Here is a 14,542-nt window from a genome sequence, read left to right on the forward strand (position 1 = left end):
ACTGGACTGTGTAGTCATCCAAGTCACAGCCTCTTAACTTGTTCACCAGTATGGGGTGGGATACCGTATCGAAGGCCTTCCTGAAGTCTAAGCATACGACATCCACCCCTCCTCCTGTGTCCAGGCGTTTTGTAACCTGGTCATAAAAAGAGACTAGATTGGTCAGGCACGATCTGCCTGCCACGAACCTGTGCTGGTTTCCCCTCAGCATAATTTGTCCTGCTGGGCTCTCACAAATGTGAGCCTTGATAATTTTTTCAAAGACTTTGCCAAGGATGGAGGTGAGACTGACTGGCCTATAGTTGCCCGGGTCCTCCTTCCTCCCCTTCTTGAAAATGGGGACCACGTTGGCCCTTTTCCAGTCCTCCGGGACTTGGCCCGTGCGTCACGAGCGTTCAAATATTCCCACCAGTGGCTCTGCAATGTCGTCGGCCAGTGCTTTCAGCACCCTCGGATGGAGCTCATCCGGGCCTGCCGACTTAAAGGCATCCAGTTCTTCCAAATGACTCTGCACCATCTCAGGGTCTACGCATGGAAGTCTGGTGCCTTGCTGCTGCCTCTCTACAACCCCAGTGAGAGACTTGTCGTGCCCCTTGCTTAGGAACACTGAGGCAAAGAACTCGTTGAGGAGTTCAGCCTTGTCCCCTCTGTCTGTCACCATTTGTTTCTGCCCATTTAGCAGGGGTCCTATTCCTCCCTGGGCCTTCCTTTTACTCCCTATATATCTAAAAAACAATTTCTTGTTGTCCTTTACTTGGGATGCCATCCTCAGCTCCATGGTGAGTAGCATCTCACCATGGAGTGAGAACTACATCCAGTAGTGGGAGCTCTGGTATAGGTTTCCCCAAATCTCCAACCATCTTTTGTTATTAAATGTTCAGACCCAGTTAAAATAATGAGCCTTCAGCCATCTTTTTATACAGGTTCCCATTTTAAATATTGGCTTCATCTTTTCTGCTCTCTCCTTTGTGCAAATGATTCTTTTACTTCTCTTCCTCCACCCCCCCAAAAAAGCCAGATAAACCCAAACAAATGTGCAGCAGATGGAAATCTGAAATTCATAGTGGAAAGCTCAGGTCTGCTCAGACATACATGAGCCCAGTTGTTTAAATGGCTGGAATATTTCCATCTTTCCACCAACCTGAATGAGGGGCTTTGTTGGGGAGGGAAGGAAGGAGTCACATACAAAGGCTGCTTTAGAGCATATAACATTTAACTAGTTAGTTTGGAGAAGGCGAGCAGTTTCTTCAGGGATGAAAATTACAGAGCTCATTTCAGTCTCTCTAAATAACAAAAGAACAACGGAGTGATAGATTAGACTATTATTTATAAGCACACAGTACTTTCACACACTCACCCCATACTTTTGGAATAAAGCCACACCATCAAATGTGTATTATATATCCCATAGTGAAAGGAGGGCAGGTGGGATGGCAAGCATTTTGGGAAGACCGGTTTGGGAGAGAGAAGGGATTTCCCCCCTTTTCAGAATATTTCCTCTGCTCTACCCTCTTGGTTTCTACTGGTTCATCCCTTCAGGTCTTTCATCCAATTTCCCCTTCCCCTCTCTGTGCAACTGTTCCCACTCCTGCTTTCCAACTGGGGACAAAATGATTCCATGGGAGAATAAAAGCTCTGTGAAGCCCAACAGTACAAATAAGGGCTTCTAATCACATCTGACTCCTCTTGGGTTGGATGGGGGTTATCAATACTATAGCAAGGATTTTAATTAATGCTATTTGAGATCTGAAAGAAAAAATGGAAAAAAAAGCAGAAGAGACAAGAACTCACAGGTAGAAAGACTATTGATAGTTTGAATGAAAGAACAAGAACAAACCAACAAAAATCCATGTGCTGTTTTAAGTCTTGAGCCTGTAGATAGGCTCATGTGATAAGAACCTGACATCCACAGAGTCCTATTGGAATCAAGAGTATCCCCCAAGTGTGACAGGATATATGCTTAAGATGCAAGGACCATAATGTAATTCCCTTCCTATTAGGGCTTAAGAAATGCCATCCTGAATCAGACCAAAGGTCCATCTAATCCAGTCCCTTGCGTCTGACAATGGCAAGTAGTAGACACTTTAGGGGGTAGAATATATGAACAAAGCATGACTAATGACTGAACCAGTTATATACCATCCAGGGGCAGATGAACGCATGGGTGCACACCCAGGGGCAGGGGCCCCCTGTGGCAGCACAGCCCAGACGGGCATCCAGGGCAGGTAACATGTGCCTCCTCCCCTCCAGGGCCAAGCATGTAGCTCTGTGCAGGTGGCAGCAGCTTTCCAGGGCTGTCTGCTGCCAGGAGGCCCCATGGGTGGCCCTGTTCCTGCTCTCTGCTGTTTGCTGGTGGCCATTGGCACCAGCGCTACTGGGACAGGACAGGACAGGACAGAATAGCCCCCGCCTGCTGGGGCCAGGAGAGGGGCAAGCAGGTAGCCAGGGTAGCCCATGCCTCCCCCCACAGCCAGCCCTGTCCTGTCCCATGGCACTGGGGAATTGCAGCCCCAGCTGTGTGAAACCCGCTGGGCAGAGAGCCAGGACCAGGGCTGCCTTCACCTCAGTGGTGCTCATGTCTCCTGGCTCACTCCAGATGCACCGAGGAGGTCGGGTGGGCCCAGCCCCAGCTCCCTGGTGGGCGCACAGGAAACCTGCCGTTGTCTGGTGGGGGGGGCCTCCAATTTTCTGTTTGCCCAGGGCACCGTTAAATCTTAATCTGTCACTGACACCATTTGTGTCTATAGCCTCACGGCAGTGAATTCTGCACATTAAATACTTGCAGTGTAAAAAGTATTTCCTCCTCTTTGTTTTAAACCTGCCTCATGATAATTTTAATGAGTGCCCCCTACTTCCTCTATTCCGGGGCTTGGTGAATAGCAGGTGCTATATTTGCTGTATCCACAACTTTCATGATTTTAATTCTATAGACAGCCTTTTTGAGAACTAAGATTTTTTTTAATGAAGTTCTGTGGTTAGTTTTAGAATCCAACCACACACCATGCTACGGCATTCTAGAAGAAGCGCTGTGTTTCTGATAAATGAACAGTACTGAAAGTCTAAGGTATGTGATGAATTACTGAAATCTATATTTTTATAGGAGTTGCTGAGTCCAATATACATCATTTCTCAAGTGTCTTTTCATCATTTAACTTACAGATCCATAAATGGTAGATTCTCTTCACCAGAGTCCGATGGTCTATGGGGATTTCATCAGCGAAGTTCTGGTAGAAGCAAGGTTTCAGAGGAATAAATTTCGGGAGCGGTGGAAAGTTATTCACCTTTTCTACAAAAGAAAACATAGTTTACTGAACTCAGAATTATTCTCTTGGATTACAAAATAATCACGTGACACTCCATGTGCTTTCCCAGTATTCAGTGGTATAGGCTGTATATGGGTATAGGTTCTTTACTATTCATTCCATCCAGGAAGAGCACAGACCAACTGCAGATGCTTCCTCAGCCTGAGGAAGAGAGTATTTGTACAGGTTTTCCTCGCCAACTGCTGGGGTTAGGTTCCTGAAAGATTCCATGGTTGGCAAAACTGTGATTGGCAAGACAAAAGGCTTATGGGAAAAATGGCAGGTGGCGGGCTGATGCGTGGCCACAGACTATGGTCACTCAAAACTGTATACCATGGTAGCCAAAATGGTATATAGAATATTAAGTGTAGATACTCAAAACAGTGGTTGGTAGGGCTGTGAAAAGCTTTGGTCCCCAATTCGATTCGGCAGAGATTTGGCCTGATTCGGTGGCTGATTCTCTGAATCCAAATCGAATCAAGAGGACCCTTTAATCTCTCCGAATCGATTCGGACAGATTCAGTGATTCAGATGTAGATACAGCTTTAAATGTTTTTTCTATACCTCTAGGTAGCAGGGGCTCTGAACGCTGTGGTGCTGGGGCAGATGCAGTGTCCCACAGAAGCATGGGGGGCTCCCCATTGCACTTGGCAGGAGACTCGGAAGTGGACCAGAAGCACTTCCGGTCCACTTTCTGGTCCACTGGGGAGCGTGCGGGGGGGGCCTCCCTGTACCCCCGCCTCCGGCTTGGCGACTGGTGCCTCTTGGGTCGGGGGGTGGGGGGGGGTGGGGGGTGCACCTGGGATGCCCCTGTGGCCGATTGCCAGGCCGGAAGGCCTAAGCACGCTCCCCAGCAGACCTGGTACTTCCAGTCTTCTTCCGAGCACACTGGAGAGCCCCCCACACTGCTGTGGGATGCTCCATCCACCCCAGCACTGCAGTGATCACAAGCTGCGCAACTACCTCAAGGTACGTAGAAAAAACTTTTAAAGCTGTGCCTGTGTCCAAATCGCCAATTTGACAAATCAGTATTGAACTGTCATATTTGGATTTGGCAGAATCGAATCGGGGACAGTGATCTGAATCAACAGATCGAATCACTGTCCCTGACTTAAGCCGAATCTGAACTGAATAGGGCCTGTTTCACACAACCCTAGTGGTTGGTGAGGGAAACCTGTACCCAAAAGCTTGCAAAGAAGAATTTTTCCAACTATTTAAGTTGGTCTAATAAAATGTATCAGATTTACCCAAAGAAACTTGTCTTCCCAGTGTTCAAGTATCCTGGGAATCCCAAGATCTGGGGAAGGAGGCTGGAACTCTCTCATGAAAAATATGCTTACTACTAGAAAAGAAGAGGGGTTACTTACTCTTGGCATTCAGGATAATTCACTCAAATGAGTCAACATTAGCCCTTAGCTTCATTCTGGACATGAAGGGGTGTTCGGCCCTGTGTACAGCCGTTCACATGAATGGATGAATAATGGGAGGAACACTACTGCTCTGGTTTGGCAATGTTTTACTGCCGCAAAGTACAGAGCAACATATCTTAGGGCTTTGCTCGAAAGCCTTGGTAGTTTATGCAAAGCGAGAGAGTGAGCGAGTGAGGAAACCCAAGTCAGCAGCTGTATCACAGGGTGGTTGCTCCTGTTGGGGCGTTTTGTTACAGTACAGAAGTAAGAGGTAGTGGGCTCTTTTTTGTTTCCCATACCAACATTCAGGTCAAAAGACAGGGACCTTTCCATCCCCCTGGATGGGGACCAATGAAGGTTTGCTTGAAGATGAGCTAAACCCCTCAGCTTGAGGTCCTGCAGGCACAATGACCTAGGCCTTCATGTCCACAATCAGGATGATATCAAGGCAACGAGACAGACCTTTGTGAGACTGTGTCAGAACTGGGTTTATCCAAACTGCCATTAGTTGCTGACAAGCTATGCATTTTATTATATTCAATATGCCAGCTTGTGTGTTTCTACTTGTTTTGCAATAGTTGTTTTTGCCTTTGAGTGCCAATTCGTTTGATTCCAGGGCACTGTGACTAACTGTCCCAAGTCTTCTTCAGCACCAATAAACAGATTTAAAAACAACTGGAGGAAGAGTGATGAAAAAATGTCCTGGGAAAACCTCCAAATGGCACAAAAGACAAAAGGAAATGTCTGAACATGAACTGTCAGTGCAAGCAAGTTCCCAATCTCTGGCCATTATCACTGTGAGAAGATCATTAAGAAAGCTGTTTCCGCAAAACTGCTTTTTACTGCTGGCTGGGAGCCCTCTAAACCTGCAATCAGATCTGAAAGAAGAATAGTTTTAGATTTCTTTTCTTTCCCTGAAAGGAACCCCATATATTTTACAATCTGGTATACACAGGCTCCTTAAAATACAGCCATGTTTGGTGTGAGGAAGTGGCAGCTCTCTGGCATTCAGCATACGTCTACAACAAAAGGAAAGGGGAAATTTTGGCCACTATATTACTACCGAAGTCCTACAGCAAAGGGACATAATAATTTTCCAAGTAGTACAAAATGCACAAAGTAAACTGCATTGTGCTAAATATATCTACCTTGGAAAGGTGGAGTGCTCAGCTGAACTTGTCCTTCTGGGGAGGCTACAGACCAAATTTGCTAAAGCTTACAGCACCATATCTGAGTGATGAGATTCCCACTGCTCCCTTCCCCCTTCATAGGAGATGGAAGTAGAGGAGCATTAGATGCATTAGAAGAGGAAGGGCTATTGCAACAGGCTTTTCCCTTATTTAATTCCTATGAACTATTAGGCAACTCACAAACTCCATTTTCCATGGAAACCAGGGCTGTAGGACGTGCAAGTGGCCAGGAGCCACATGCACCCCGACCCCACACTCAGCCACAGATGCATCCTGTTGCATAGGCACTCTGTGCTGCTCCAAATTGCACCATCCCACCCCCTGTTACCAGCTATAAGAAGCACTGTAGGCCCCATCTTCCATGTTGATGCTCTTCCATGTCTACTTTTTAAGTCAATGAATTTTCAGACTGCTTATCCCTTGTTTGGGTTCATTATAAGCATCTACTGAGCACCACACACTAAAATGGAATGCAAAGTCCTGGGTCTGGCAGTGGGGGGAATGGGGGATGCAGCTTTAAAGTCCAAAACAGAGCTCTCTCCAGAAGAGCCCTACCAATAAAAGTAGCCTTCTATACAGTAAAACGAACAGTCTTTGTCCACATCCTCCTTTTGGATGGTGTCAGCCCCTTATTATCCCCTGATCCCCCTGCCCTTCACTCCAAATGTAGTTAGACACCTTACACCAAAGCAGATGCTCCTCTATTTCCATCCCCTACAAACAGGGAAGGGGGCCGTGGGAATCTTACCACTCAAATATGGTGCTGTAAGCTTTAGCAGATTTGGTCTGTAGCCTCTCCAGAAAGACAAGTTCAGCTGAGCACTCCACCTTTCCAAGGCAGATATATTTAGCACAATGCAGTTTACTCTTTGCATTTTGTACTGCTTAGAAAATTACAATGTCATTTTGCTATAAGACTTTGGTAGTAATACAGTGGCCAGAACTTCTCCTTTCCTTTGCTGTAGAAGCAGCATGCTGTGTAGGGCTATGCAAAGCTTTGGGCGCTGATTCGATTTGGAGGAGATTTGGCCCGATTCAGTGGCTGAATCTCCAAATCCGAATCGAATCAAAGAACCAATTAAAAGGTCCAAATCGATTTGGAAAAGATTCCGAGAGCTTTGATGATTTGGGCAGTCCCTGCCCACTGCAGCAGGGGGACTCAGCTGGCAAGTAGGGGGTGGGAGAAGCGGGGCTGGAGGAGGGGGACAGGATCATGGGAAGACACCCCCCCCCGGCTGGCTTGCCTGGCCCCAGCTCCTGGTTGTTTAAAAAAAAGCCCCTAGTCACCAGGTAGTACTGGGCGGGGGATGAGGGGGAAATTCCCACTGACCCCCACTGCTTGTTTTTTTCAGGAAAGGAAAAGATGTCTAAGACTATATTCTTCTCTTAGCTCTGACAGCTTACTTATTATCCCCTGATCCCCCTGCTGTTTGGTTTGCTACAGAACTCATGCCTGGGTCACATCTGCTTAAACAAATCCAACCAACCAACCCCCAAAATCCAGAACTATACTGTCCATTCCTAGAGGCTAAATAAATTCAGGACATGCTCCTGCTTCCAATAAAGGCAGTGGGAGTTTTGCTATGGATCTCCCTGGGAGCAAAATTAAGCCATAATTTTGAACATTTATTATGTAGCTAGAAAAGCTGTGGAAGAGATGTGTAACCTCTGCAGCAAGGGGCTATTTCAGGGCAGTCTTTCCAGGCCAGCTTCCTTTTCTGCAAAGTTTGAAGAAGTCACATTTAGCCTTGCATAGCCACTATAGTAACTTCAATGATCTTGAGGTAGATGCAGAATAAAAAAAAAAAAGCGGGGGGAGGAGGAGAAAAGGAGGAAATTAAGAAGAAAAGGAAAAAAAAAAAGGAGAGAGTAGCAGCCAAATGGCTAAGGGATGCAGTGTCCAAGGAGAGGGGAGGTGTTTCAAGCCTAATCCACCCTTCTGGTTGCTACTCATTGATAATGCCCAAATCCTCAACTTGCAGTTGCTGCAATGAAAGGCATCACCCATCAAAAATCTTGCCTCTTACACACTGATAAGACATTCATTTGCAACCCTCCGTTTCAGCATCACTGGTTGGTGCTTTACCTGCCATTTTTGTTGGAAATGGTCCCTGGAGAAGCTTTGATCAGACAGAAGCGGACCTATTAGAGTAGGGAGGGAAAAAAAAAAGGCAGATCAACAACGTATCTTTGTAATTCATATTCACAGCACTAAGTTTCAAAGGTTTCTTTCCATAATTTTATAAAGTTTATGTTTGTTTATGAATGATTCTACGCTTAAGATTGCCAGAGCAGCTTGCTCACTGCAAACTGCCCATCTCCACACCAGGCCGAAACAGCATCTTTGAGGGAAACAGGAAACCCCCTGTTTGTATTAATGCAATATTATCTTTGGAGGCGTAATTACAACCTCAGTGTCAACAACGTTAAAGATTTTACTGTTCAGCGCTGAACAAACGAACTTTCTTGGTTGTACCTGGCATGGTCTTAGGTTGCACAGGAAAACTGCTGCCAGCACACGCATGCACATTCGAGCTGAAGCAAGACAGCAGGCCGAGACAGATGGGTCTGGTTTGGGCTCGGAGGACAAAGCAAAATACACACGGAGGAAAAGAAACCGGTACTAGCTCACCAGACATACTGCCTCATTTAGGCACCAGGATGATCCAACTGCTCTCTGACTCCGACAGCGCTTTCCGCAAATGGCAAACAAAGGGTTAATCCAACCTCTTTAGCCATCATTAGCTGGCTGGGAAAGAAGTTTTCCCATCAAAAAAAACTAACAGCACTGTTAGTTTCACCATCTCTGATAAAGCTCCTTCCAGCAAGAGTTTGGTCAGCTTTCAGCATGGAACGCAGAACGGCCAAGGAATCCACACAACCTTCACTGAAAGTTACTGTGGAATCATGCACAAATACACACAGCTCTCTGAAGTAAACTGATTCTTCCCCAACCCCACCAGAAATTATTGCAACTCCTAAGGGTGCACCGATAGATTTTTGGGCCCGATTCCGATAGCTGATTTTTAAGGAGGCATATTGGCCGATACCGATCCGATGTTCTATACAGCATGGAGAGCTGCGCAGCTGGTAAGTCTGTTGTGGTGGAAGGGGAGGAGGGAGGGAAGAAGCATGGCGGGGCAGATCAATGCTCCGGCAGTGAGGAGGGAGTGGGGCTGGGGCAGGGGACAGAGCTGCAGCTTGTTTGCGGGGTGCGGGGAGGGTGGGGTGGCTCCCACTGCTGCGTGTTCCCTGGGAGGGCACAGGGGTGGCATGTGCCCCTGGATCTGCGCAGGGTGGGCTGCGGTGCCGGGCTCTTCCCAGCGGGGGCTGGGCCAGGCTGTGCTCAGGGCAGGCAGCGGTGCTGGGAGGGGGTGAAGTAGGGGGGCTGCAGCCACCCCAAAATTCACTGTAGTCCCCCCCAAGCCCTCTTCCCAGCACTGCCTCTGCCCACCCTGAGTGCAGAGCAGCCCAGCCCCTCCACCAGGAAGAGCCCGTTGCAGCCCCAGCCCCAGCCCCACTCCTACCTCACCACGGGGGCTGTGATCTGTCCCCCCATGCCCCTTCTCTCCCCCTTCCTTGTCCACCACAACAGACTTACCAGCCACATGCAGCTCTCCAAGCTGCCAGGCTGTGCTCCTCTTCATCTGCATGTTGTGCTGCAGCTGCATGCATGCATGGGCCATTTATCGGTCACATCAGGCCAATTTCTGATGCAGCCAATTTTCTTTATATTGGTGCCCATCCAATATCGGACCAATGTGTCAATGCACCTCTAGTAACTCCTGAAGTGTCCAATCCTGCAAGCTTTTCTCATATCACCAGTTCCACTTACTTCAGTGGAACCAATCCCTGTACATTTATAGGCAGAAACCATGCATGGCAATGATTTCAGTAAAATCCAAGTTGAAAACAAAGCAACAGTTAAAATTATTGTTAAGGGCAAATTCTAAACCAGAATTTCAATGCAACTGAGTTAAGGGCAAACACGTTCAGTTTAACACGACACACCAAGAAAAGTCTCCCTTGCATGCCATGTAGAGCAGGGGCAAAGAACCTGTAAGTCACAAAAGCCAAGTTCTACTCAAAGTGCGCTCTCTCAGCCACTATTTCCTCTTCCACCGTTCACCTGCCATATTAGTCTCCTGGTCAGCACAGACTCTGTACTGTTGCAAAGATTTTGAGCAGGGATTTTTTTAAAACTGATCTAGAATGGCACAGCCTGGGGTATACATGGTTTCATTGGCATACAAATGACTTATACCAGTGCAATTTATTCCCCTACCTGTGCAAGGAGAGCTCTACTGCATAACTGCATACACAGAATAGAGCTTGTACTGCTTTAGCTGTACCAGTATAATGTATAAGGCAGGGTAGATTTGCATCTTATAGACTAACCAAAGTAGATTATATTTATATTCTAATTTCTCTCTCCTCCTTTTACTCTGTTTTTGGCATGTCCTTTCACAGCATCTGATGATCTCTCTCTCTCTCTCTCACACAAGCTTCCGTAGGCTGAAGTTTACTTCATCAGATGCTGTGAAAGGACACGCAGAAAGCAGAGTATAAGAAGGAGAGAGAAATTAGAATATAATCTACTACATATATTATACACACACACATACATATACATACACACACAAGCACAACACACACACTTTCGTTAGCTTACAAAAGGTACAAATCTACGATGTCTTCTCCTTGCCCATATACAGTAAAAGCTCTGTTATCCAGCATCCCCCGGGAATGGGGGATGTCGATTAATCAAATATTCCGGTTAATCAAATGTGTGCTGTCTGGTGCACTCCCCGGTGTCAGTGTGCCAGGGAACATGGAGGGGGCCCTGCACAGGCTGCTTTGCCCTGGGCCGTTGGCTGAAGAAGTGGCAAAGAAAAACTCCGCTCACGGCGGCGAAACACAAAAGTGGTACTTCTGGTTTCACTTTTGCCGCGTCCCTCGGATGCTGGTTAATAAGAGTTTTCTGGCTAATAAAGTGCTGGTTAACACAGCTTTTGTTGTACTAACATGGCTAGCTATGTCTCTCTGCACATAATTAATGCATACAAAACTTATGTAGATTATATACAATTCAGGGCAGGGAACACTCCTTGTGCAAAGAGGAGCCATAAGCCTGTGTCAAAGTACACACAAATGACAGACATCAACCCCACCCAGAAGGGGTTTGATATATCATTCTGATATAAAAGGCAATACTTTTGTTTTGCATTTTTTTCATTTTAAATGCAGGAGCAGGAAATTAAACATTAAGACAATTCAAGTTCAAATAAAACTTCTGACCTTTCCCTTGAGGATGCTGCTGATGGAGACTAAGATTGCTGCAAAGAGCAAGTGCTTCAATTAAAACAAGATTCTTTGGGTAAATCTGATGTCAATTAAAACAAGTTACTTTTAAATGCTGGTATAAAAGAAATTTTGTCTCTAACATCATTGTTAATGAACAAATGGGGCAACTTCAGACTAGAGATATCCACATATGATGCTTCAATTCCAAAATCAATCCTTACAGTTGTAAAGGGAGAAGAACCATTTAATGGTTACAGTAGAAGGTCAGGATGAAGAATTCCTGGATTCTATCCCTGGCTTTACTGGGTCCTGGGGACCTCGTCGTCCATCTTCCTCCTGTGCCTCTATTTCTCCATTAAGAGAATGCTTTTACCAAAAACCCCCCTACATTTATTTAGTTAAAAATAGTGGGGAGAAAGGACTGGAACAAGACGATCCATCTTGCATGCTCTTCCTCTCAACTCTTTAACCTCATTTACCTTCTCAACTCATAATACAGCCCTCTTGTGATTTTATGCTCTAGAAACACAGCTGTTTGCATGGCAGTTAACTAGTAAGTGAATGAATGCACCGGGCTACCCAGGCTTGCAATCACTGCTTCTATCAAAAATCTTGGTGAAGTAACTGGGACGACTCTAGTTTCACTGCCAAAATGACGAGTTTTTAATGACAAGATGGCTATATCAGTGTAAAAACAGTGTGCCTTTTGGCAGCAAAGACAGAGCAGATGAACAAATTAAGTGCAGCAGGATCAAGCCCTAAGATATAATTCTTTAGACTCTTCTGGTTCTGCTAGTTTCAGGCACCAATCATGCTCCTACTAAAGGCAGTGGGAGTTTTGCCAGGGATCTCAACAGAAGCAAGTTCAAGCCCTTTGTGGACATGTACTTATTTTGTTGGCTGGGAGCTTGAAGTGCTTTTCTCCCATGCTCTGAATGACTATTGACCCGTTGTCATTACACACTCCCAACCTGTCATTCATTTTGGCAGGGACTTCTGCACCCTCTATACTGTGGGCCCTGGGGAGAATACACCTTAGATTTAAGTTAAACAGAAATCCTGCTCCTGAAGGTGATGACATTGCTCAACTTTGACCTGAATGTATTTAAGCATGGATATACTATGCTTTTATTTAATGAAACCCTAGCCACAAGTGAACTACAATAGCAAGATACCAAAGTACAAAAATGGTTAGACTGCAAATACTGATAAGCAATAATATCTACACCAAGAGATTTACTGACTATTCAAACAAAAACACCAGAAACACCAAAATAAGTTTTTTTGTTTTGCAGAGTCGCATGGAAACATTTTCAATTTGGTTGAAAATAAACAGATCAAAACTGCATCGATTCCAGCACACTTGGCAACCGTGACTTTTTCATATGAAATCCATCTTTGGAAGAGGGCAGGACAAAAATCATCCTGGAAGGAAATCCTGATGCAAAATGCGCTTTCCTTTTCCGCTCTACACAGAAGCAATCAATGAATAACACCAAAGGTTACAGTCCAATTCACATGACTCACAAACACAAGCTGTGCTTCAATAAAAGCTGCCTCCATTTTAAAAATATAAAAGTGGTCTTGTGTCACTTAAATAGATAATGTCTTCCCTGTTTAAAAAGCCTAAGAACTGTCAGCACCGCTCTCATTTTCCAGGAACTAGTAGGCAACAGAAATTATATTAAAAGTACAAGTCAGCTTTAATGTCTTCTTGTAAACAAAACATATTAGAGGTTATCAAAAGAGAACTAATTTGAAAAGCCTGATTCACCGCTCATCACCTGCCCCTTTACCCAATTTTTGCCTCCATCTCAGTTGGAGAAAGGGTGGCTCACCAGTTAGGGGACTAGCCTGAGAACATCAATTCACCACCCTGCTCTGCCACCAACCTCCCATGTAACCATGAGCAAGTCATTTAGGGCTGGACTCATTCAGGCACCGAAGTCCAAGAACACAAGTCTCAAAACCTCCACCTACCCCTCCAGGTTTTAGCTGGTTCAGTTCCCTAGTCTTGCATCTGTGCAAGGCTGGAACTCGCTAAGGCTTATCTGGGCTCAACAGCTCCACATCCCTCATGCTCAAGACCGATTTCTCAAGAAATTCAAGAATTTCTGTACGAATTCCTGCACCGATCTGCCCCAAGGGTGAGTGTAAACCAGGAGACTTTGATCAGACCTCACACACACCTACAGGATCAGGGATCCCACAAACCAGCAGCAGTCATTGGTTTTGTTCAAAGATGAGGTTAGAGCAAGTGACAGTGCTGGTGCTGCCGCCCCCTCATTTTATACAATAGCCTAGTAACTAGAGCACTCAGCCAGAACGTGGGAGGCACAGGTTGAATTCCTGACGAAAGTAGAGGGGATTCAAACCCACGCATCCCATTTCCAGCCTGTAGCTCATTTTGGGGCACAAAGCTACATTCACTCTCTCCTTTTAAAGCGGGTGCATTTTGAATACAGGAATTCAACATTTATTGGGCAGGGAGAGAGCAAGGAGAGACAAACGTTGCAGGCTGCAGAGCAGCCTGGAGTCTGCGTTCAGATGCCACCTTCAACCCAGGGCCACTGCCTGGATTCAAGCAACGACGGTTTGATGCAAGTCATCTCCAGACCCATCAACAAGCCGTGGAGACTGTCTTTGAATTGAAGGATTGCCCCCCTCCGCCCCCCCTGGGTAAAACCCAGGAAGAGGCCCTGGCGTGCAAGTCTTCCCCTCCCGAGAAATACCCTAACCGCTGGGTCGGGGACTGCCGACGAACGTTGAATTAATTGACGGTAACTCCTTCAAACAGATTTTCAACCGCAAAGCGCCTGCGTAAAGGGAGAAAACGACCCATCGCTACCTCTGCGGGCCTCTGAAAAGAAAGGAGCCTTCCTTAGCCTCTGCATTTACTTATTATTTCAGGAAACGCCAACTCTGAGCAGGGTCCGGGCCACGGGGCTGCTGTAAGTTCGGCTCTTCAGCGGGGACGTGGCCGTGAGCCCCACGCCGGGGTGCCCGGTGCCCTTGCACGGCCAGGCGAGGGGTCGCGGAGGCCCCCCACGTTTCAAAGCTATACGGGCCTCTCGGCGGCCCTCACCGGGCCCCCACCCCTCATCACGGGGTGCCCTGCTGGGGGGCCCGCAGGAACCGGATCGGTTTGGTTTCAGCCTCGAGAGGCGGTGCACACGGAGGGGGGGAGGTAGCTCTGGATGTCGGGGACCCGCGGGGGCTCCCAGGCGGCGCCGCAGCCCTCTCCCGAGGCCGCTGGAGCCGGCGGGGCGCGTTACTCACCGGCTGGAGCGGGCGGGTCCCGGGCGCTAGGACATGGCAGCGGCAGCGGCGCGGCCTG

The 14,542-nt window shown here is 46.8% G+C and overlaps 1 protein-coding gene across 2 annotated transcripts in view; it reads right to left on the minus strand.

Moving 5' to 3' along the window:
- SCAMP4 (secretory carrier membrane protein 4) overlaps positions 1-14,542 on the minus strand; it is a 27,363-nt gene extending 12,821 nt beyond the window's left edge. The window contains exons 1-3 of one of the 2 annotated variants that reach the window (XM_006027166.2): positions 14,485-14,542; positions 7,988-8,043; positions 3,158-3,286 (exon numbers count right to left, since the gene is read on the minus strand). In XM_006027166.2, coding sequence (XP_006027228.1) covers positions 3,158-3,286; positions 7,988-7,994 — 136 coding nt within the window. In that variant the 5' untranslated portion in view covers positions 7,995-8,043; positions 14,485-14,542. Of the gene's footprint in view, positions 1-3,157; positions 3,287-7,987; positions 8,044-14,103 lie in introns of both variants that reach the window. The other variant, XM_025208329.1, reaches the window with a different exon arrangement.

Source organism: Alligator sinensis, unplaced genomic scaffold, assembly GCF_000455745.1.
Source record: "Alligator sinensis unplaced genomic scaffold, ASM45574v1 scaffold103_1, whole genome shotgun sequence".
In the NCBI taxonomy this organism is placed as follows: Eukaryota; Metazoa; Chordata; order Crocodylia; family Alligatoridae; genus Alligator; species Alligator sinensis.